Raw genomic sequence first — 25,721 nt, forward strand, 5'->3', positions numbered from 1 at the left:
ATAAAACTATTATAATAAATAATAACTTACCTATTATAAATGCTCTAAAAAATAACAATATTCATCAAATACAAACATTTGACTTTAACAGTCTATTTACGAGCATTAATCTTGATAACTTAGAAGTCATCCTCCAGAAACTATATTTAGAAAATAAAAATGCTATAAAGGTTGATTTAACCTATTGGGATTCTCTAATAAAATTATGCATCTTTAATAATTATATATATGACGGAACATCGTTATACCTACAAGTGACTGGCACACCTATGGGAAGTCCAGCATCAAGCATAATCGCAAACCTTTATCTACATTATACAGAAAGAGAATTCCAAGATAACCTACTTATATATAGATACGTAGATGATATATGTGTTCTTAATTGTCCACATTTTGTCCAGGATTACAGTAAATTGTATCCGGTAGAACTTGTATTAGAAAAAACTAATAGTTCTGATACTATAGCAAATTATCTGGATCTTCATATAGAAATATTGCATAATAATAATATAGACGTAAACGTATATAATAAAAGAGATGCATTCAATTTTAACGTAGTAAGCCTTACAAATTGGAAATCTAATATATCAAAATCAGTGCATGCTAATATAATTTTATCACAATGTCTAAGGATTGCTTATATCTGCAATAGTAATAAAAATTGTTCAGCGGGCTTAACAATGTTGTACGGCAGGTTGATCAATAATCATTTCCCTATCGCTTACCTGAAATATCATTTCAGGAAAGCGATAAACATTATTAATTTCAAAAATTTGTTTTCTGAACCTATTGTTTTAATATAATTTTCAATATAATCGTTATATTTAGTGCCATGTATATATGTAAATAGGATACACTTTGCATTCTTGGTGTCTTACGGCGTAGAAAACTTGTACCCACCGGCTTGCAAATTACAGTGTATAATTTTTTTTTTTTTTTTTTTAAATATATAGTTAATATATAGTTAAATTCATTTAAATTTACTTAAATTCACGCTGAGATAACATGCAAATTCAGCTCAGGGTCCTACTATAGGAACGGGTTTGCGATCCCGGGCATACCCGAGCCACAACTTATATCTTGTAATGTCTTTAAACTGTCCTACACTCTTTATTTTTATTTCTCCGAAATTATTAGGGCAATCCGAGGACGTAGGAGAAACTATTTCTTATCTATACCACTATTTTTCGCCTTTGTGGAGTTCAGGTTCAATTATTCTTACTCCTTTAGTTTTTCTTCTTACTATCTGCATGTTTCTCTATGCGTTAATTTAATTTAATTATTTATTTTTACCGTATCCATCACATAGGGGGCACCACATATTATTTTGACGACTTACATTATGTCCTAGATACGGTCAATATGTAGTATGTATTATATATTTAATCTTATTTTAATCATTAAATTACGTTCTCTGTCGGGTCAACGGTGATTAATATATGCTTACATTTATATTTCTTACCCTTGATTCTAATATTTCTAATATTTCTAAATTTTATTATCATCTTTCTATTTATTTAAATTGGATTTATTTTCGGCCTATACCGGTTTATATTTGGTTTAGATTTAAATTACTTAGCATATATTGATCATCACAGAAACAGAGAACCTTGTCGTTTTTTGCCTTCATTCTGGGTGGTTGGCCCCAGTTGACGTCACTTAGATTGTCGGTAAAAAGCGATAATAATTTTTTTTTTTTTTTTTTTTGCGTTGTCTTAGATCCCTGATGGTATTATTGTTGGATTTATTTTCTTTATATTATCCGTAATATTATAGACATTATGAGTGCATTGCATGATTTCTTGCAACTGCTTTAACTCATAAATATTATTTACATATTAGTTACAGTTACTTTCGTTTTAACTTTCTTTACTTTTTTATCAATAATTATAATTATATATATATATATATATATATATATATAAATCTGATAATTAAAATAAATCTAATATTTAAAATAAAATAAAATAAAAAACATCAGCCAGTAGTACGGCAAAAATGTAGAGCGAAACGAAACATAAAATAATATAAAATAAACAAACAGGGAAGGGAAAGTAAAGATAATAAGACAAAAAAAATTGTTTATTTTATATTATTTTACGTTTCGTTTCGCTCTACATTTTTGCCGTACTACTGGCTGATGTTTTTTATTTTATTTTATTTTAAATATTAGATTTATTTTAATTATCAGATATAATTAGGCTTCATGTGGAGGATGTGCATTTGCTGCCTCTAATGATAGCTTCATATTTATATTTATTTATTTTTATTACTTTTGCCTAACTTTTACATTACATTATATATATATATATATATATATTACACCTAAGAATTAATCAGCATAGATCTGACATCAACAACTACTTAAATAGAAATAATAACAATATAGAACAAGAAATAGAATATATGCATTTTCAATCTCACAACTTCAACAATATATACATATCCATATTAGCACAGATTAATAACGCTAATATTAGAACTAAACAAGAAGAAATATTTATGTTAAAATTAAAAACATTATACCCATATGGTCTAAACAACAAATTCAACCATAAAATTATTACCAATAACTTAACTGACAGTTGTATATATGACAAATTTAATATAATAAAGTTCCATAAGAACCCACGCAAACGTACTCATAAATCTAAAAATACCAGCAACAAACACAGTAATATTTTAGGTGATTTTGAAGTCACACTTAAAAACTGGGATAAAAACATTATAAATGTATATGAAATACATAATTTACTGTTTAGTACTAAACACAGTATACTTAAAGCACTACACAAATTCATATGCACTTTCAATTTCGAGTCCAAACATCTCTTTCATATAATAAATGATATTTGTAAATTTAATCTAAAAAACAAAAGCTCTACAACACATGATAAAGAATCAATCATTATCTTGAACTTCAACAACCATATCATGGACAACATAAATATCAATAAACTTGTAAATCAGCATAAACATCTACTTCCGAATACTAGTCCTAGTTATATTAAAGTAAGATATAAATATAATAAACCATTTGGATTATTAGCTTGAAACTACAAATCTATAGCTACCAGTTTAACATCACATATTACAGATACCAATAACTGCATTTATCAACAAAACAACATGCAGCAATATATTGATCCAGACTATGGACACATAATTACAGGAAATTTAAACATAGTTACGGACCCAATGCTCAGACATGTACTATCACAAGGATTCAAATTCAGGCCACCTACCAAAATAAACGTAACCAACTTCAATAAGCAGCTATATCAAGACCTGTTAAACTACTGCTTCCAACTAGCCTACAAAAATAACACGCCTATAGAAGCATACCATATGTGGATTAGCCATACATTCGCCTTATTCAAACATAAATATGCATTACACAGTTCAAATGTATATTATCAGGGCACATATTACAACTTGACTAAATTAAAACAAAAACTGCTAGATATACACAAAGACTTCGTAATTACACCGGTAGATAAAGCAGCCAATAATTTTGCATTCATTTGCAAATATTTTTAATATATACTTTAACTAATGAACTTAACTCAAGCAATACCTACAAACCGATTTCCAGTACATGTAATATCATTACAAAAAAACTAATGGCCTTCAACAAAAAACTAAAGCTCAACTTAGGCAATTACAACTTACCTTACATCTACTTCATCCCTAAATTTCATAAAAAACCAATAGGCTTCAGATTCATAACCTCATGCAAAAATAGTTATGTACACAAATCGGGAAAAACACTTGAACAACTACTGCAACCACTGATGCATAACATAAATAACAGCAAAATCATAGGCAACAACCAGCCCGTATTAAAATTTTTGCAAAGTAATACAGTCAATAATATTCAAACCTTTGATTTCCATAGCCTATTTACCAGTCTCAATCAAACCAATCTCAAATTGGTACTCAAAGATATCTATGATAAACATAAGGATTTTATTTCCTGCAACACCTATTACTGGAACAACATACTGAACTTATGTATTTCCAATAACTTATATGATGGTAATACAGTATATCAACAAACCAATGGAACACCTATGGGCAGCCCAGCCTCGTGCATAATAGCCAACCTATACCTATACTGGTCAGAAACCTCATTTCCACAGGACCTATTACTATTCAGATATATAGATGACCTCATGGTAATTAACTGCCCGAATTTCATCCAGGATTATGGACATCTATACCCTAACGAACTTGTACTAGAAAGAACTAACAATTCGGATACATCAGCCCATTTTTTGGATTTAGATATTAATTTAAAAAATGGTATAGCCTCCATCAATTTGTACAACAAACGTTTGTTAGTTTGTTTGTTATTTGGTTTTTAGGAGCATTAGCAACTAAGGCCATATTGCTCCGGGATATGCGGTGGTCATTCCCTGACCTTTCCGCATTCTCCGTATTTGGTGGTGACGGGCTCGAACCCCGGTCTAATCAAGAAGCGTGTGCTATGCACTGCTGCTCCTTCCCACCTGGCTACGGAGGCGCCACAACAAACGTGAAGCATTCAACTTTAGCATAGTAAACTTTACACAATGGAATTCCAATATTTCCAAACAGGTACATGCTAATGTTATCTTAGCACAGTGCATCAGAATAGCAACAATATGCAGCGACAAAACAACAGTTATTGATAACATCAGAATATTATACAGTAAACTGACCAAAAATCTTTTTCCTATTACATACCTGCGTCATCATATCAATAAAGCCCTTAACATATTAAGGCACAAGAACTTAATAGATATCAATATAAACAGCATTATTAGTTCATAACTTATAATTATTCCCATACGCATCGAGTTTGTATATAGTGTAAATACAATACACTAGGCCTCTTTGGTGTCTTACGGTCTGGAAAACTTGTACCCACCGATTGGCCTGACATAGTGTATTTACCTTGTAATTAATTTTAAACTTATCTTGATTTATTTATTTATTTATTTAATTGTTAATTATAATATACATGTTACACTTTTAACACAACTGACTTAAGCACATGATGCACGAACTCTTGGACATTCGTTCAGGGTCCTAACTATAGGAACGGGTTTGCAACCCCGAACTACCCTAGCCCAACTACATATCCCTAATTTCATCATCTTTTTGCTTTACTAATTTCTACTTTTTATGCTCTGTGAGCCATTAGTTTACCAACCGCAATAATCAGAGTACTATTTTTCTTACTATACCCAATCTATATTTTTTCGTCTTAACAAAGTTTAGCTGCCTTCTACTGCTACTTTGTAAGCTATTATATTTCTTTGCTATCCCGGGTGTTTGAGCATCATGTACTTAACTTTAACCTAGCGTAGCTCCACCGCATACGTAAATTACATAATATACAGACACCAAAATTCGTCTAACGCTAGGCGCCGCTAGCGTTTCTACACATATATACACGGGTTAGCCTCCGGCTCTGTCTTTTTCTGTCAACCCGTCCAGTAGCGGTAAGTTCTTGTCATTCGGACACTACCTTCCTTTGTCTTCGCTTTTTTGGCGGGCTACTTACTTCTGTAAGGTCATCCATGTTCTGTATGTTATACTTTAGTGGCACATAATAGTTTTGCTTTACTTATATTTTATTTTTTCAAAATTTATTTTTAATTTCTACCACGTGGCTACTTACACGTGTTTTTTGACATACAGAACATGTCAGAAACAGAAGTAAGAGTATTGATGTTCTTTTTCATAATTTGGGTGGATGACCTCTGAAGAAGACACATAAATTATGAAAGATACTGCAATGCTATTTCTACCTTGGTCGTTCTTTTCAAAATTTGCATTTCGTTTTTTCAAAATTCGCACTTTGTTTCTTCTTGTTTATAACGTTACTCTTTTATTTTCCTCTCTTCCCCCTTTATTCAACATATATTGCTCTCAGAATACACCATATTTTCTTTATTAGCATTGGTTAAATAATAGATGTATGCCTACTGCATTCTACACATAAAAAATAATATAATTTTATATATACATTATGGTTGTAGGGTACCTTTGCTCTTGCAGTGTCCCTGATCCATAATTCATATTATCGCTATTCAAATTCATATCCTATTTCTCTACTAAATTTTAATTTTATTATTCGTAATTATTATATATATATATATATATATATATATATATCTTTATGTAATAGGTAAAAACCTCATACCTTTTTAGTAGGACTGTTAATCTCTCAATGCTCAATCACGAATGATTATAATATGAACTTATTCCCCATACATAGTCATAAATCAATCAAGTTGAAATAACTATTAATTAAAATGAAAATGAAAATTAAAATAATCCTGCCTTCAACTCTCATATCACATCAAGGGAATCGGAAAGAATCACAGAAAGATGGGGGCCACCAACCTCCAACAAAACCAACCAACATCTGAAGTCAACATGAGAATTGAAAAGCAATTGTCGTAAAATTCTAAAACGATGAAACAAATAAATTAATCCACACATAAATTAATTAAACTCTAAAACCGATTTGTTAACTTCTTTAAAGTGACTAGCTTATTCGAGTTACTACTGTGTTCGCTAGAAGTATCAAAAGTAATTCACAAATGATATCCCCCCCCCCCTTATATATAAAATTAAACATTATCTGACACGAGATTATTTATCTAAACCAATGTATGCATTGGTTTAGATAAATAATTGGTTTAAAAGAAGTTAACAAATCGGTTTTAGAGTTTAATTTATGTGTGGTTTAATTTATTTGTTTCGTCATTTTAGAATTTTATGACAATTGCTTTTCAATTCTCATGTTGACTTGAGATGTTGGTTGGTTTTGTTGGAGGCCACTGTCTTTCTGTGATTCTTTATGATTCCCTTGATGTGATATGAGAGTTGAAGGCAGGATTATTTTAATTTTCATTTTCATTTTAATTAATAGTTATTTCAACTTGGTTGATTTATGACTATGTACGGGGGATAAGTTCATATTATAATCATTTGTGATTGAGCATTGAGAGATTAACAGTCCTACTAAAAAGGTATGAGGTTTTTACCTATTACTTAAAGATTACTATAATAGGACATATTGGGCTCCATAGCTCTTTTTAATATTTTTAATAAATATATATATATAAATATAAATCAAAAAAACTAACAGGTATACATTACCATATGGATCTAAATCAAATGTTTTACTCGCTGATCCAGCTTCATTTGTAGCTACACATGTGTAATTTGCTGCATCATCAGACCTAACAGTATGCAGAATTAGTGAACCTTGAGGAGATATTTGATATCCAATGCCTGTTAATGATAATGCAAAATTATTCTTTAACCACACAATCTGTGGTTTTGGAGAGCCATCAGCATGACAAGTAATTGAAGTAGTTTCACCAATAATGGGATGAAGGTTGACTGCACTATGATGAATTGAAGGAGGTTCTAAAAAATGATATAAGAATATGCCAATTTTTAAAAATTTTCTTATATTGCTCCTATTAATAAAATTCATAAAAATAAATGAAGTAAACAAAACAATTGTTAAGGAGCCTAACAATTCAAATTAATATCAAAATTCAATACATGTAACATTTACTATGGGAGGGAAGGGGAACATGGTTATATCACTAACACTATTAAAACAGAAAACACTTGGAACAAGAAATAAATACTGCAAACTTATGCTTGCTTAATTGGACTAAAACTTGAAGCCTATTAAGGTTAAGTCAAAGTCTATTCAACTCCTATAACCCTAATCACTCCTATTTCAAAATAAAAATAAACTTAGAAATAAATTATAAACATAAAAAAATTCTGTTGAAAGTGGAAACTACAATATATTGTGTTTTTTTAGTTGGCTCATTATTTCTATTTGTGCAGGGCATACTGCACTACCCAATGATACTTGGCTGTGACAGTTATCAATGATTGATTTTTGATCCTTTTTAGTAGTTTACAAGTGCTAGTCTCCCTTTGAGAGATAGTACTTAGCTCCCCATTATCTATTTCTATTTTGTAGTATTTTATGTTATTATTTAAATGGTATCATTTCTTTGGTGGTCTGGTTATGTGTCTCTATGGGCAAGGAGCGGCATGTACACTCCTCTGGATGTGGGATTGAATTAATCCTACCTTTTGTTATTTATTTGTTTTCTTTAGCATTAGTAAGCATTAGCATTGTAAAAATTGGAGCAGAATGGTATTAAGGGTTAGTTGTACAATGGATAAAAGGATGGTTGAGTGGGAGAAGACAGAGGGTGATAATTAATGGGTGCTGCTCTTCGTGGACTAATGTTATTAGTGTAGTCCCACAGGGTTCAGTGTTGGGTCCTCTGTTGTTTTGTATATTTATCAATGGTATTGATGAAGGTATATCAGGCTTAGTGTCGAAGTTTGCAGATGATACAAAGATTGGCAGGGTTGTTAATGACAGTAATGGCAGTGTGCTACTGCAACAGGATCTGGATAATTTGGGCAGATGGGCTAAGAAGTGGCAGCTGAAGTTTAACCTTGACAAATGCAAAGTACTGCATATGGGTAGAAGTAACCCCAGAGAAACATACCAACTGTGTGGTACTGCACTTAAGGTGGTAGAAAATGAAAAAGACCTGGGAGTAATTGTGCAGTCAGATATGAAGTTTTCTGAGCAATGCAGACAGGCTGCCAGGGCAGGTCATGGGGTTTTGTGAATAATATATAGGAATTTTGCTAGCAGGGAAAAGGAGGTGATTGTCCCTCTGTATAAGGCAATGGTCAGGACACGCACCTTGAGTACTGCGTACAGGTCTGGAGACCTCATTTTAGGAAGGATGTAGATTTGCTTGAGCATGTACAGAGAAGGGAACAAGATTGGTGAGGGGAATGAAGGGATCCTCTTACCAAGAGAGGCTTAACTTCTGCAAATTGCAGTGGCTGGAGACTAGGCACCTGTGCGGTGATCTGATTGAGGTGTATAAGGCCTTGAATGGATTGAGCACACTGAATTCTGATGGAATCCTTCCACTTGTTCAGATTACGAACCTAAGGGGGCATAATTTCAAATTAAGAAAAGACAGATGTAGAATAGATGTGCGATAATTTGCCTTTAGCCAGCGGGTGGTTAATTGCTGGAACAAACTTCCATCTGTCGTTGTGGAAGTTGATAGGTTAAATAAATTTAAGGAGGAACTGGACAGGCATTTGGAGGGAATGGTGTGTTTTTTTTTTTTTTTTTTGGCTGATGCTGCATAAGTTCATACACTTAATTTCTTGCATCACATGCCACTACTACTACTACTATTAGTAAAGGCACATGATGCAAGAAAGCAAGCTTATATAGCATCAGCCAAAAAAAAACCAAATCTTCTAATTTCACACATCCACTCGGTCCAAATGTTTGTCTAGTTCTGTCTTGAATCTATTTAAGCTATCAACTTCTACAACTACAGATGGAAGTTTGCTCCAGCAATCAACCACATGCTGGCTAAAGGCAAACTTCCACACATCTATCCTACAACTGTCTTTCTTCAATTTGAATTTATGCTCTCTCTGGTGATTATTCTGTGCAAGAGGAAGAATCCCATCAGCATTGAGCATGCTGAAACCATTCAAGGCTTTATACACCTCAATCAGATCACCTCACAGGTGCCTAGTCTCCAGACACTGTAATTTGCAAAACTTAAGCTGTTCTTTGTAGGAGCTACTCTTTGTTCCATTCACTAATCTTGTTGTCCTTCTCTGCACTTGCTCCAGCAGCTCTACATCCTTCCTAAAATGAGGCCTCCAGACCTGTATACAGTTCTCAAGGTGTGGCCTGACCATTATACAAGGGAATTTACCTTATACAAGGGAATAATCACCTCCTTATCTCTGCTAGAAAAATTCCTGTATATCATTGACAAGACACCATGAGCTACTCTTGCAGACCATTTGCACTGCTCAGAAAACTTCATAACTCCCTGCACAATTACCTGCAGGTCCTTTTCATTCTCTACCACTGTCAGTGTAGTACCACACAGTTGATACGTTACTCTGGGTTACTGCTTCCCATATGCAATACTTTACATTTGTCAAAGTTAAACTTCAGTTGCCTCCTCTCAGCCCATCTGCTCAACTTTTCTAGATCTTCTTGTAGTGACGTACTGTCATTAGGGTCATTAACAACCCTGCCAACCTTCACATCGTCTGCAAACTTGGACATTAAGCCTGATGTACCATCATCAATATCATTAATAAATACAGAAAACAACAATAGACCCAACACTGCACCCTGAGAAATTCCACATCTTTTTTTTTTTTTGTTTATTTTATTTTTATTTCAAATTAGAAGAGTTAAGTCATAGGAGAAGAATTGTTGCTCCTATGAATCTGTAATTTCTGTTTAATGGTTCCCTATTTTAATAGCATCAATATATGTATTAATATGTAACATATTCATTGAGACCATGAATACATGGTAATTCGAATTAATTATTATTTTGAAGTGACCTCAAAGGAAAATCTGAGTTAAAAATATCTAATTAATTATGAATGCAGGGGCACATTTATAAATTTCTGGACCCTAGACAAATAACCAAACAGGCTATTAAAAATGGTCCTATGTGGGGGAGGGTGTTTAAAATAACAATGCTTGAAAACACTGATCTGGGGTATTTTTTATCCCAAAAATACTATAATGGCTGTAGCATATAGTGTTCTATCCAACTGCTCATGAGTCTTAATTTCAAAACATAATGTCATTAATGCAACAGAACCTGAGCTGGGAATTAACATTAGCATTAGTAGAGGCAAACGATGCAAGAAAGCAAGCTTATACAACAGCAGCCAAAAAAAAAAACTCCTTATTTCATCCATCCATTCGCACTAAAAGTTTGTCCAGTTATTCCTTGAATCTATTTAAGTTATCAACACCCACAATGAAAGTTTGTTCCAACAATCAACCACTCGGTGGCTAAAGGCAAATTTCTCCACATCTATTTTGCAACTGTCTTTCCTCAGTTTGAATTTATGCCCCTCAAGTGTGCAATTTGAGCAAGAGGAAGAATTGCTTGCTCAAACCATTCAAAGCCTTATGCATCTCAAATAGATCACCTTGCAGGTGCCTAGTCTCCAGGTGCTGCAATTTGTAGAACTTAAACCTCTCTTGGTAAGAGGACCCCTTCTCTGTACTTACTCAAGCAACTCTACATCCTTCCTAAAATGAGGCCTCCAGACCGTACGCATTACTCAAAGCATGGCCTGACCATTGCCTTATACAAAGGGATCATCACCTCCTTTTCCCTACTAGCAAAATTCCTGTATATCATTGACAATAACCCATGACCTGCTCTGGCAACCTGTCTAAATTGCTCAGAAAACTTCATATTTGACTGCACAAATACTCCCAGGACATTTTCATTTTCTACCACCCTAAGTTACCCATATGCAGTATTTTGCATTTGTCACTGTTAAACTTCAGTTGTCACCTCTCAGCCCATCTGCCCAACTTTTCTAGATCCCTTTACAGCAGCATACCATCATTATTGTCATTACCAACCTTTGTATCATCTGCAAACTTGGATATTAAGCCTGATATACCTTCAGCAATATCATTGATAAATATACAAAACAACAATGGTCCCAATACAGAACCCTGGGAGACTCCATTAACATTAGTCCACAAAGAGCGGTGTCAACTGATTATGCTCTCTGTCTTCACCCACTTAACCATCCCTTTATCTATAGCATCAACTTGCCCTTAATGTCATACTGCTTCAATTTGTATAGCAGTCTTCAACGTGCAATAGTATCAAAAGCTTTCCTGAAATCCAAGTATATGACATCAAAATTATTTTTTTGCATCCAGTTCCTTTGTGACCACATCATAGCATCCAATAAAGGATACTATGATGAGATCACAAAGGCAAGATTTCCCCTTAACAAACCCATGCTGTGTCTGACCTATAATTGCAGTCTTGTCTAGATAATCCTTCATTGCTCCTTTAACCAGTGATTCCATTATTTTCACTAGAACAAAATTTAAACTAACAGATCTGTAATTACTCATGTCACCTATTAATCCCCCTTTGTGAATTGGGGATACAGTTTTGCATCCCCAATTCTATAGTTACTGTAGGTATGATAACTGCTTAGTACTTGAGCCCTGGATATGAGGAAGCTTTTCCTTTCTATATATCTATTTCATATATAAACTACAGAGAAATTAATGTGTATACAGCAATGGTAATATATATAGACTAATATAGTACTTATACATTATAAGTACTACAAAATTATTGTATTTGTACATATACAAAATAAGGTGGAGATGCAAATATGTATAACTTACCTAACACGCTGAGAACAAATTCTTTTGAATTATTTCCAGCAACATTAGAAGCAAGACAAGTATAAGTACCAGCATCACTGTGATGTGAGTTCATGATATGCAATTCCATGCCATCTTTTATTACTTTACTTCTCTTTTGGGCATCAGGAATTATAGGCCATCCATTTTTAAACCAAAAAATTGTTGGAAATGGTATGCCTGAGACTGGACATTCGATTATAGCTGGCTGATTAAGTACTGAAGAAATATATACTGGAACTGCACTATTTTCAATTATAGGTGGAACTAAAAAAAAAATTATTATTTTTAATGATTTAAAAGTCCTTTGGTAGTGAAACAATTTCATTTTTTATTTTCATTTAGTGACAAAAATAAACAAATTTCTAAAGAATTTAAAAAATATTCAGTTTAAGTAGATCAAAATAAGATACTTTTTAGCTAATATTTTCAGTCCCATTAAGATAGATATGATAACCAGTTGGCAAAAGCTTAATTTATTTACAGAATTCACCTCAAAATCTGTAATGGTATTCCTGAGAATGGTAAGATAATGAAAGTGGTGAAGAATGGAAATAAAAACTTTAAAAATCAGAAATTAAGAAGTATCCCCTCATTGAATAATAAATAAGTAACTCCTTAATGAATAATAAATTAAAATAAAAAAAAAAGAGCAAAAAAAACCCACTGATTTCCTGAAAGTGCAACAAAAGGTTTTTGAGTAGGTTGACAACAAAGAGAATATGTATGGGAAGGACAATTAGTCATTTATTTATTATAAGAAATCAGATATCTCATGGGGATTGGTCATGCCGAGAAAATGTTAACTAGTGTATGAATGAAACAATTTTATAGAAAGGGATTCCATTTTATATAATTTATAACTAAACAGAATAAGTTTTTGCTAGAATTAATGTAATGTACATATGGGAGTTGTTTCATTTAACTATAACTGTTATTATAAATTAAATTGACAGTTCAGTTTCTTCAGGCACCAGAGTAGTGCCTAAAGCAGAGATCGGCAACCTGTGGCTCACAAGCCACATGCAGCTCTTTAACTTTTAGCCGACATGTATGACAATTGCAGCACGCAGAGAGCACGGGTGGTGACGTGAATATAGCATTAGTTTCAGTGCAAGCCGCAAAAACTTCTCAGTTTACTTTGCCTGCATATTGTGAGCAGAGCACATGTACTGTAAGGTGTCAAAGATTAATTGCTTTGGCAGTGGCAAATATAAAATAGTTAAAACAGGAATAAAATAATATCTGTGTGTACATAATGTTTGTGATAGGTAAGTGAATCATTATTATAAATCACTTGAATTTTTAAATCAGTGATGTGGTATTATTAAACAAGTGAAATAAGATGGCATTAAAACTGCTATCATTTTTAAAATGTTAACTCAAAAGAGAAAGATTCAGCAAGAAAACTGGGAATTTAAGAAGGAATGAACTGAGTTCATTTGTTGAAACATCGTATGCATTTGTGGAAACTTCTACATGATTTCCATTGTGTTTAATATGTATCTTTTTGAATCTTTTTGATTTTTTAAGGAGTCCTTATGTGCTGTAATGTAATGACTAGATTGTATGTATAGCTTAGCTTAATTTTCAGCACTCAACCTCATAGTAATCCGCTTAGCTGGTGGAGAGTTTTACCACATACATAGTGGTTATAGGATTCTAATAACTTACAGGGATTATGGGTTTAAAACTAAGTCATGGGCTATAAAAAAAATTTTTAAGAAAGGAAGTGCACCTTCCATTCTATGGTTGCCTAATTAAATTAAATTAAATTAAGAAAAATAGAAGCTAATAGTCGTGCACGAGCGACTTTCGAGATTCCTCGTCTTCAGTTGGCTATAGTGGGGGGGAAAGAGAGCGCGCTTGTGTTATATACAGGTTGGGTTCCCGAAATCCATTTCAGTGCACGTGGAAACTTAATACGTGCTAAATTCCAAATAGGGGAGAAATTGGTGGGAATCTTTTTGTTTAACACGTTGAGTGATGTATGGCGCTTAAACCATTCGATGACAAGGGCTTCGTTTTCAAGGATTTGTAGCTTCAAATTAGTAGCTTAAAAACTAATTTGTAGCTTCAATTAGTAGCTTCAAAACTAATTCAGCAAGTACAGAACTAAAACAACACGTCCAATCTCAAAATCACAACCCACTCATCGATTCAGCCATCACAGTAGTTAAATTAAATTCTAGCTACAAAATGCTTGAAAACGAAGCCCTCGTCATCGAATGGTTTAAGCGCCATACATCACTCAATGTGTTAAACAAAAAGATTCCTGCCAATTTCTCCCCTATTTGGAATTTAGCACGTATTAAGTTTCCACGTGCACTGAAATGCATTTCGGGAACCCAACCTGTATATAACACAAGCGCGCTCTCTTTCCCCCCCCACTATAGCCAACTGAAGACGAGGAATCTCGAAAGTCGCTCGTGCACGACTATTAGCTTCTATTTTTCTTCATTTAATTTAATTTAATTAGGCAACCATAGAATGGAAGGTGCACTTTCCTTTCTTAAAAATTTTTTTATAGCCCATAACTTAGTTTTAAACCCATAATCCCTGTAAGTTATTAGAATCCTATAACCACTATGTATGTGGTAAAACTTTCCACCAGCTAAGCGGATTACTATGAGGTGAGGGCTGAAAATTAAGCTAAGCTATACATACGATCTAGTAGTGAATCTTTTCAAACAATAAAAAAACAAATGTAGAAACACATATTTTGACTAAACAGGATACAATCACCAAAACATATCCAGCCGGTGAGCCAAGAAAAAAAGGCTATAAATGGGTTGCAACAGAAAATAATTCATCAAGAGGCACTTTGCTTGCTTACAAATGTTTCCAAAAGGCATAACAGTAGTGATGGATTTGGTCATAAAGATAGTCAATAAAATAAAGGCAAGACCATTATATATCATTGACATTCGGTGAACTTCTGAAGTCGATTGTCAATATACTGACTTTCTTATGCATAACAGCGTTAGATGGCTTTCTAGAGGTGAGTGGTTTATGTGATTTGCTGCTTGTCTTGATGAAGTGAAATTATTTTTAAAACAGAAGGATATGAATGCTGGATAAGAAGAGCTAGAAGGCACTGATTGGTTACAAAAATTCTATTTTATGACAGATGTGCCTTCATATTTAAATGTGTTTAATAAGAAATTACAAGGAAAAGGTAACACAGCAGTTATGCTTTTGGAAGAAATACTTTCGTTTGAATACAAATTATGGTTTTCAAAGGAGACACAGGAAGGGGCAAATTATTACATTTTCCAATGTTAAAAAAATATCAAGGTGGTACTAAAAATAATCACAATCCTATTAATTTGCCATTTTTTCAACAGATGACTATCAAAATGAGTACCAAATTTAGGTATAGGTTTGAGGATTTTAGGAAGGAAAAGGCGGCATCATCATTTTTAATCAAACCTCTTGAAGTGAGTACTTTTCAGTTAAATTTTTCTCCATTCCTTGGAATTGAAGCACAGTTTGAAATGGAGTTTATTATTATAAGCCATATGGTGCAAGGAAGCCTGAGGTTTATGCTGCACCAGCCAAAAAATAATTCTGAGTTACCATGAGTGAGAGAGAGAGAGAGAGAAAGAGAGAGAGTGTCAGAAGTAGAAGGGAATCACCAAGGAAGAGAAGAATGATATATCCAGCTCAGGACCCTGGGGGGTGCCAAGCCCATACTCACCAGATGTGAGCCCCTGAGTTAGAGGACTTAAAAATCAAGGACGTGTGGAGTGCAAGACTAAAATGCCTTAAAACTGAAATTGAGGATTTGGAGAGGCAAAAGGCTGACCTTGCAATTCTACACAAATGGACAGCGATAGGTGAGTTGAAAAAGCAAGACCAAATTATGTTCAATACATAGAGTAGCTTACCGGACACGTATATAAATTTGAAAATATTTGTGTTTGGACTTCTCTCAGTTTTTGGTTCGATGTATTTCTGCGAGCAAATATTTTCGAAACATGAACTATATTAAAAATAAATCAAGAAACCATCTGAACAATGTAAGTCTCTCAGCATCTTTAAAGATGAAAATTATAGCATATTCAGTGGTGAGCTATAGTGGGCTCGAGAGAACCCATTGTTATTTTTTTTGAAAATTTGCGAGCCCATTGTTGAGAAGATAATTTATTTTACAAATGAAATCCTGTATGCAATTATTGAGTATTCAGAGCTGAAACTACAGTGGGGCGAGCGGGGCCCCATTCCCAGCATTTTCATGGCGCAATCGATTGGTTATGCATTTTAAAATTGCTTCATTTTTGATTTAATTACAGTCAGACCTCTGTTTAACGAACTTATTTATAGCAAACTTTTTTGAGCCCCCTTAGTAATTACATTTAAAACAGTTTCCGTTAAACAAAGAAAATTTCCATGTAACGAATGAATTACAAGAGACAACTTTGTATGCATTGTTCTCGCCTCTGGCATTTAGGCAATTTAGGTAATTAGAAAGTGCGAATAAGGGTGAAAGGGATTACCGTTTTACAATGTTAGTGGTGTCTGTAAAACTTATGGAGTCACATACCAAGAAGTTGCGCTAGTCAATATGCTTTCCATAGCCAGTCAGAGGATTAAGAAGATTCGCAACATGAATTATAGCCTCTGGTCAACGTGTGTTGTGGTTCCCCTTCACTCCAACAAACAGGCATATGTTTTTCAGAGAAGTTAGTGATCCATACCTTCCAGTAAATTTCTCCTGTCTATGCTTACATGGTCACAGTAGCTGCATATCCATCTGATTCCGACATTTTGCACTGTATTCAAAGAACTAGTGAGAATAGCAAAGTGATTGAGGCAACTAAGATATATAAACTTTACGAAGATGAAATGTTGGCAGATTTTTAAACTTTGTTGAGCCTTTCACGTGTCAAAAATGTTCTAAAATATAATGGCATATGGGCAATAATTTAAAAAAACTGTATCACCAATCTCCAAAAAACTAGCACGAATTAAGGATGATTGCTAAAGAACTCTATGTGGAAACTATAAAGATCGGTTGTGTGTTCGGGCCACAATGAGCAGCTTTTAGCTTGGGGACAGCAATTGTGGGTTGGAGGAATCATCCCGCTTTGTGCAAACATTTTGAATCAGAAGTTATATATTCCAGATTATTAAATTGACTTTTAAATTTGGAATTTCTTAACCATTTAGCACTAATGATCAACATACTGCAAGAGCTTTCTTACCTTTCACAAGCTTACAGAATCATGATGGTAAAAGCATACAAATTAATTATTCAAACTATCAATGCTATTGCTAAGCTGAAAAATTCTGAAGGAAATTATGAAGCTAAAATTGAGAGCATGTTGAAGTGGAAAGAATTTGAAGGAATCAAAATTGAAAGTAAAAAAATTACCTCATGACAAGTTATTAAATGCATTGTTTTATCCTTAAAAGGATAAGTTATTTATGCAACAGAGCAATTTTAAATTAAATAAAGAAAATAACGATACCATCGAAAGAAATTTTAAATATATGGTACCTGAAATCGTGGAATGTGAAAGAACTTTCATCTCGGTGGCAAGACAGTGAAAACTGAATAAGAAATTTAAGTTTTCTGATAAAATATGAAATAAAAATTAATGATTTTAGAGATTTTGTTGAAGACAGTTTATCTTTAAAATCAAGTGAAATTCCCATTTCAATTAAGAAAGCCAGAATATATCTTTGAAACCATTGCAATTAGCAGTGCTGAAGCTGAACAAGCTTTCAGCGTAATGAATAATATTGAGTGAATAAATGAATAATGTTGACAATTAAACATGTTGCAGATTATGACAATGCTTCAATTTGATCCAGATTGTTACATCAAATCATTCCTCTGTAATCATCGCTCAGCTACTGAGCAAAGAAGAAGATCGACAACAAATATTAATAAAGAAATAAATTCTATATGGCAATTTTTAGAATAAATTTTTCTTGAATATTTTAAATAATTTTTTTTCATATAATCTGTAATTTTTGGTTACTTTTTCTAGAAAGTTTGTTTTTTATGTAATATTATTTTTTATATTGTGGAATGTTTTGTGATAGTTTTTATGTTCTTTGTGACAAGGAAAATATTTCATGTTATTTTTTCTTCGCAATATTAAAATTTTATCACAAAAAAAATGTATCCATTATATTTCCCTAGTTGTTAAAAAAAAGACGAATAAAAAAGTTGTGCATGTACTGAGCATGTGCAGTAGATGGTTTATGCAAAACATTCTTTGCATTTCTTTTAGGTATTTTGATTTGTATATATCGATTACGAAATAAGAGCTTTTTTATTGTAAATATTTTATATGTCATTCACAGATTTTCATAATTTCTGGAAGACAAGATACAATGGATTTATGATAACTGAAGTAAGAGATGTATACTTGTGAGTGCAACATATCTAAATATCTCTGTAAAATAGCACTGACTGATGTACCAATCTTGCAGTTGAAGTGACATATGTATCTGTTAGAGGAACCTAACAATGGAATGTAACAAAAATGTGAGATGAAAAAAGAAATTGTTAACTAATATTTGTATTGTTGCAATCATACTTACTGCAGTAGTAACTTCAGGAAGCATGATTGCAACATCATACTATTCAAAAATTCAAAAAAGTTAGAACTCCAAACACTGTAGTATCAAGTTATCATCTCTAGTGCAAGCCGTGGATGACGTCATTTCCGTGACCAATCAAATTTACTCAGTAGAAAGTCAGAAAAACTGTGCGCCCATTGTTAAAATATTCATAGCTCACCACTGGGCATACTCACCCGATGCTGAGAAACTTAAGCAAGACGTTCAGCAGCAAAAGTTACATTAATTTATACCCAACTGGATGTTTGTTACATTTTTTTAGTATTAACAAATAATATTTCAAAATATATATTTTTTTAAATAAAACACCTTCCCACTCTATTCCATTTCTTAAAAAACTACCCCCCTCCCCTCCAGCTTGAGCTGAGGTGTGGCTCTTCAGATTCTTTGTTTTTTTAAATTAGATCAGAAATGGCTCTTCACTCAAAAAAGGTTTCTGACCCCTGGTCTAAAGGTTTTTTTGTTTTGTTTGTTATTTTGGTTTTTTAGGAGCATTAGCAACTAAGGCCATATTGCTCCGGGAATATGCGGTGGTCATTCCCTGACCTTTTCACATCCTCCGTATTTGGTGGTGACGGGCTCGAACCCCGGTCTAATCAAGAAGCGTGTGCTACGCACTGCTGCTCCTTCCCACCTGGCTACGGAGGCGCCCTGGTCTAAAGGAACCGAACTGCTAAATGGGAAGATGTTCTGCTATTACAACCTTCTTCATATACATAAACAAAACCATATTAACAGAAAAAGACTAGAAATAGTTGCATCTAGGAAGCAGCACTTAGGGAGAACAAAATGAATACCAAGATCTTTTCATGTTTAGCAGGTGGGGGAACAAATAAAAACTGAGACCTTTCATGTTTTTTGGGGGGAAGGGGATTCATGTTAACGTTTGCATACAAGCATTTGTTCCTGTATGGAATAAATTATAGCCACTATGGATATTAAAATAATTTATATACCATTTAACCCCCAGTGAGCATGCCAAAAAAGTCACATCAGCAGGGATACTATTTCACTCCATATAACACTTGAGTATTTTTTTGATAAAAGAAGCAGTGAAACTACCATACCATCATGTTTTCCACCACAAGAATGAGAGAAAGAGGCGAGCTTTCTTGTAGTTTAAGCTCTGGAAATTAAGGCAAGAAACAATTTAAAATAATGCACTTTATAATTATGTTCTTTGTTCTGACACTACATTAGATAATAAAAAAATAATATCTTTAGTAACATTAGTTTTCTTATAAAAAAAGTTATTTCCCAATTGTCTCATAACACTGCAGCAAATGGTTGATGAGAGAGTTAATGAACTGCCAGTGAACATAAATTAAGCATTTGCTAAAAGACAGTATGCCAAGTAAATATTCCTTAAATAATTACTTGGAATTCTGCTTTTTATATAAAATTAAATTTACATTAACTAATCTAATCATCCATCATGATTGTGGATAACAATTTTACATTTTAAACTTATTTTTATATCCTTTTCGAAGCCCAGAAAAGAATCAACACATGAACAGAACACAGAATAATTGCTGACAAACAGAGATTGTCAGAAATTATTGTGTTTAAATTAAATACTTAATTTATGTTAAAAAACATTAAGGAATATTACATCAAATAAGTTAATTACATGTTGAATTAGAGGTAAGTGGATGAAGTGAAGTAATGAATGATAAATGGGAATTATTAACAGGAATATTAAGGAGTAAAACTTTGAGAATAAAGGGGGTCACTGATTATCCACTGCTTATGGGGAATGGCAAACTGTAAATAGTCAATTTCAATAAATATTCAGTCTCATTATTGTGGTATTAGGAAATGACTATTATACACAGTAGATCTTCAAAACTCTGTCATTCAAAAATCTGACACCTTTTGAAAATTTCATTGAGAGTAGCCAGAGGGCAGAACAGGTTAATATTTTAGCTTAACACTGGTAACTATCATTCTGTGGGATCAGAGCTACTGTATTATATAATAAGAAATAATAAATTATTCCTGAATGTGCATAACCTTCAAAAAACTTCAATCTTAAAATATCTAGTATTTATGATATTCTAGAAACAGGTGCAGGTATACTTGCGTGTACACCAATGCTAGGAGTTGAGTAAATAAATTTGATGAATTTGAGGTATTGCTCAAAACATCAAAGGCAGATATTGTTGGGATATCAGAGATGTGGTGACACACAGATATAAGGGATGCAGAACTGGAATTTGGGGAGTACAACGTCTACAGAAAGGATAGACAGGATAGGAAGGGGGGAGGGGTTATGCTATTAGTTAAGAAACACATAAAAACCAAGGAAGTGAAGCCAGTCGACATCACTGGACAGTGCAGTGTTGAGTCAGTTTGGTGTGACATAAGCATTGGGAGATCAAAAGTGAGAGTAGGAGTGTGCTATAGGCCTAATGACTCTGATGAGTATAATAAGAAACTGTACAGGGAAATAGAGTGGGCCAGTAAATCAGAGAGTCTTATTATGGGGGATTTTAATTTCCCAGATATTGACTGGAATGTATGGGTTGGTCACTCACACACTAGCAGGGCTTTTGTTGATTTATTGGATGATTGTTTTCTACATCAGCATGTTCGGGAGGCAACTAGAAGGAGTAATACTCTTTATTTGATTATCAGCAGTGATTATTCGTGCATTAAGAATCTGCAGATATATGAACCACTAGGTGGCAGTGCTCACAGTGTGCTGAAGTGGGATATACTCAAAGAGGTAACTACCATTAGGGGTAAAGGGAAGGGTTATTGCTTCAGTAAAGGTGACTACGATGGACTGAGACAGTATTTAAATTCTATACAGTGGGACCAACTAATGATGTTACCAACAGCAAATTCAAAATGGGAAGCATTCAAAGAACTTATCTTGGAAGCTACAAGGCTTTACATACCAACTAAGAAATATTGTTCAAGGTTTAGGCCAAAATGGATGTCAGATGAACTAATGAGGCATATGGCAGAGAAGAAAAATGCATGGGATACTTACAAATTAACACATGACACAGAAGCCTATGATAGATACAAGTTGATCTGTAACCAAGTTACAAAGAAGGTTAGGCAGGCGAAGGCAGATTACGAGAAATCCTTGGCAAGGGATGCAAAGAAAAACAGCAAAGAGTTCTTTACTTATGTAAACTCTAGAAGAAAGGGGATGAATCAGATTGGTCCACTTGATATTGATGGGTCAACTGTTGATGATCCTGCTTAGGTAGCTACCAAACTAAATGAATATTTTGCATCGACATTCACACATGAGGAGTTATTCAGCGAGGGGAATGCCAGAGGTGTATTCAACTCTAGCAGTAAGCTACAGAATCTTGAAATAACTGGGAGTAAAGTGGAGGAGAAACTGTTGAAGATAAACACACGAAAGGCACCCGGGGTGGATGGGATCTATCCAGTTATATTAAAGGAGGCAGCAAAGGAAGTAAGCAAACCCTTAGCCATAATTATGAGAGCTTCCTTGGACTCAGGGGAGGTACCCATAGACTGGAAATGTGAAAATGTGACCCCAATTCACAAAGGAGGATCAAAGGCTGACAAGTAATTATAGACCTGTGAGCTTAACTTCTGTTCCAGGAAAATTAATGGAGGCACTGGTTAAAGAAGCACTGCAGGATCATTTAGACATGACTTCAGTTATAGCTCGGACACAGCATGGTTTTGTTAAGGGGAAGTCTTGCCTGACCAATTTGATTGGATACTATGATGCAGTCACAAAAGAACTGGATGCAGGGAATAGCTTTGATATTATATACTTGGATCTTAGAAAGGCTTTTGATACTGTTGCACATGGAAGACTGCTACACAAATTGGAGCAGTGTGACACTGGAGGCAAATTGCTGCTATGGATAAAGGGGTGGTTGAGGGGGAGAAGACAGAGAGTGGTAATCAATGGACACTGCTCATCGTGGACAAATGTTATTAGTTTAGTCCCTCAGGGCTCAGTGTTGGGTCCATTATTGTTTTCTGTATTTATAAATGATATTGATGATGGTATATCAAGCTTAATGTCCAAGTTTGCAGACGATACAAAGGTAGGCAGGGTTGTCAAGGACACTACTGACATTATGCTGCTGCAACAGGATCTGGAAAGGTTGAGCAGATGGGCTGAGAGGTGGCAAATGAAGTTTAACATTGACAAATGTAAAGTACTACACATGGGAAACAGCAACCCCAGAGCAACGTATCAACTCTGTGGTACTACACTGACAGTGGTAGAGAATGAAAGGGACCTGGGGGTGGTTGTGCAGGCAGATATGAAGTTCTCTGAGCAGTGCAGACGGGCTGCAAGAGTAGCTCATGGAGTATTGTCAATGATATACAGGAATTTTTCCAGCAGGGATAAGGAGGTGATTATTCCCTTGTATAAGGCAATGGTCAGGCCACACCTAGAATACCGTAAACAGGTCTGGAGGCCTCATTTCAAGAAGGATGTAGAGCTGCTGGAACGAGTACATAGAAGGGCAACAAGATTAGTGAATGGAACAAAGGGGTGCTCTTACGAAGAAAGTCTTAAGTTTTGCAAATTACAGTGTCTGGAGACTAGGCACCAGCGAAGTGATCTGATAGAGGTGAATAAAGCCTTAAAAGGTTTGAGCATGCTCAATGCTGATGGGATTCTTCCTCTTGCTCAGAATAATCACCTGAGACGGCATAAATTCAAATTGAGGAAAGGCGGATGTAGGATAGACGTGAGGAAATTTGCCTTTAGCCAGCGGGTGGTTGGTCGGTGGAACAGACTTCCATCCCTTGTAGTGGAGGTTGATAGCCTAAATAAGTTTAAGGCTCAGCTGGACAGGTATTTTAAACGAACAGAGGGGTGAAGTGGAAGTGGGTTTTTTTTTTTTTTTTTTTTTGGCTGATGCTGCATAAGCTTGCTTTCTTGCATCAAATGCCTCTACTAATGCTAATGCTAAGTGGACAGAAATCATGGGATACCTACCTAGTAACAGGTAGGCCCACCTTTAGCCCAGATAAGGGCAGCCACATGGCAAGGCATTGAGTCCACTAGTTCATGAAAGCATTCCACAGGTATTTCCATCCATGCTTGCTGCACCACTGTCCATAATTGTGTCGCATTCCTGGGTGGAGGATCCAAAGCTCAAACAGACCTTTCCAAAGAGGCCATTCCATGGAGGTAAAATCTGCAGAATGCTCTTCGAACCATGTTTTAGTCACCACAGCTCTGTGGGAAGTTGCATTGTCCTGCTGGAAGAGTCCATTGCCCTGTGAGTGCACGATACCCATGAAGGGATGCAGATGGTCTGCAAGGATGAACACGTAACCAGGATGGTTCAGAGATGTGTCTAGACGTACCAGAGGTCCCAACATGTGCCAGTTGTACATGCCCTAGACCATTACCAACCATCCACCTGCCCGAATGGTTCCTTGTTGACATGATGGGTACATAGCTTCGTGCGGTTTCCACCAAATATGCACTCTCCCATCCGCTTGAAATAACTGGAAATGGGACTCATCAGAGCAGGAGACCCGTCTCCAATCGCCCAAGGTCCAGTGCTGATGTCCTTTCACCCAGTTGAGGCATAGAGTCCTGTGTCGTGCTGTTAGCAAAGGAACTCTGGTGGGTAAGTGGCTCCCATAACCTTTTATGGCTAATGATCGCCTGATGGTCTTGGTAGAGACATTCCTGGTGCCTCCCTCATTAAAGTCAGTGTTCATTTGTGTTACTGTCACTTTCCAGTTGGCTGAAACAATGCAAGACAGACAATGATGGCCATGTTAATCCACCACCTTTCTCCACCCACAGTGCTGTCTATGATGGAATGTTATTCCAGAAAAGGTATATTCCTGATACATTCTTGATACTGTCAAATGGGGATAGTACAATTTCTGTACCACCTCTGCGATAGAGTGACCCATGAGTCGGGCACCCACTATCATCCCTCTTTCAAAGTTGGTCAAGTCATGACTTTTATCCATACTGACATTGAATTACCATCTACGTGAATGCAGTGTTCCTATATACCTGCCAAGCAATGGGTTTGTCCACTAGAGATAGGGATGACAGCATCATGTTGCCCAGGAACCAGGTATCCCACAAATTCTGTCCTTTCGGTGTAATGGATAAAAGAGTTCCATCGTGCATGTTTTTATTACTTCACATATACATGATTGAACCAAATTGTATTTTTTCCCCCCTGACTATTCTTAGATTCTTTTGACAGAAAAATTAATAATTTTTTTAATAAATTGATAAATAGAAAAACAAAGTGATATAAATGAGAGATATGAATTAAAAAAAACGTCACAAAGAGGAATTTACTGATTAAATAAACTAACTACTGAATATTAAACGGGAACCTTAATTTTGGCATTTATGTTATCATATCTTTAATTTTAATTTTAAGAGGCTTAGAGGGGAACAGGCATTCTGTGTTATCAGACACTCAGTCTAAAACACTGATGGATCCAATATCTTTCTATTTCAGAAGATTTAGGAGAAGTCCAATTGGCCTGCCTCCCTAAAATCCACTCATGCACACCATCTCAATGGTAAACCTTGTTACATCACTTAGGTGGCAATGAAAGTGTTGAGTGGTTCTCTTCAAGATGCCTAATAGTGTGAAGAGGAAAAGACCAAACCCTACAGCACATGACAGCACGACGAAACAAATGGCCCTCAGTCCCCAGCGGCTTTCACTCCCCCCTCTTACAGCAGCGAGAGGATCAGAGTGGAAGCACAGAGGGTGCTAAGAATCTCTGGGTATGACCAGGCTGGGAAACTGAACTTGGCCTGTTACAACGTAAGATTGCCGACCGGGCTAGCCAGGTAGGT

The 25,721-nt window shown here is 34.8% G+C and overlaps 1 protein-coding gene across 1 annotated transcript in view; it reads right to left on the reverse strand.

The window, feature by feature from the left end:
- Window positions 1-25,721, reverse strand: part of LOC150087903 (hemicentin-1-like) — a 1,496,027-nt gene that overhangs the window by 548,320 nt on the left and 921,986 nt on the right. Inside the window, exons 49-50 of the mRNA XM_090369959.1 lie at window positions 12,296-12,580; window positions 7,159-7,431 (exon numbers count right to left, since the gene is read on the reverse strand). Of these exons, the coding sequence (XP_090226085.1) occupies window positions 7,159-7,431; window positions 12,296-12,580 (558 nt within the window). The remainder of the gene's footprint in view (window positions 1-7,158; window positions 7,432-12,295; window positions 12,581-25,721) is intronic.

Source organism: Mastigoproctus giganteus, chromosome 3 (genome assembly GCF_048544385.1).
Source record: "Mastigoproctus giganteus isolate SK-2022 chromosome 3, ASM4854438v1, whole genome shotgun sequence".
In the NCBI taxonomy this organism is placed as follows: Eukaryota; Metazoa; Arthropoda; class Arachnida; order Uropygi; family Thelyphonidae; genus Mastigoproctus; species Mastigoproctus giganteus.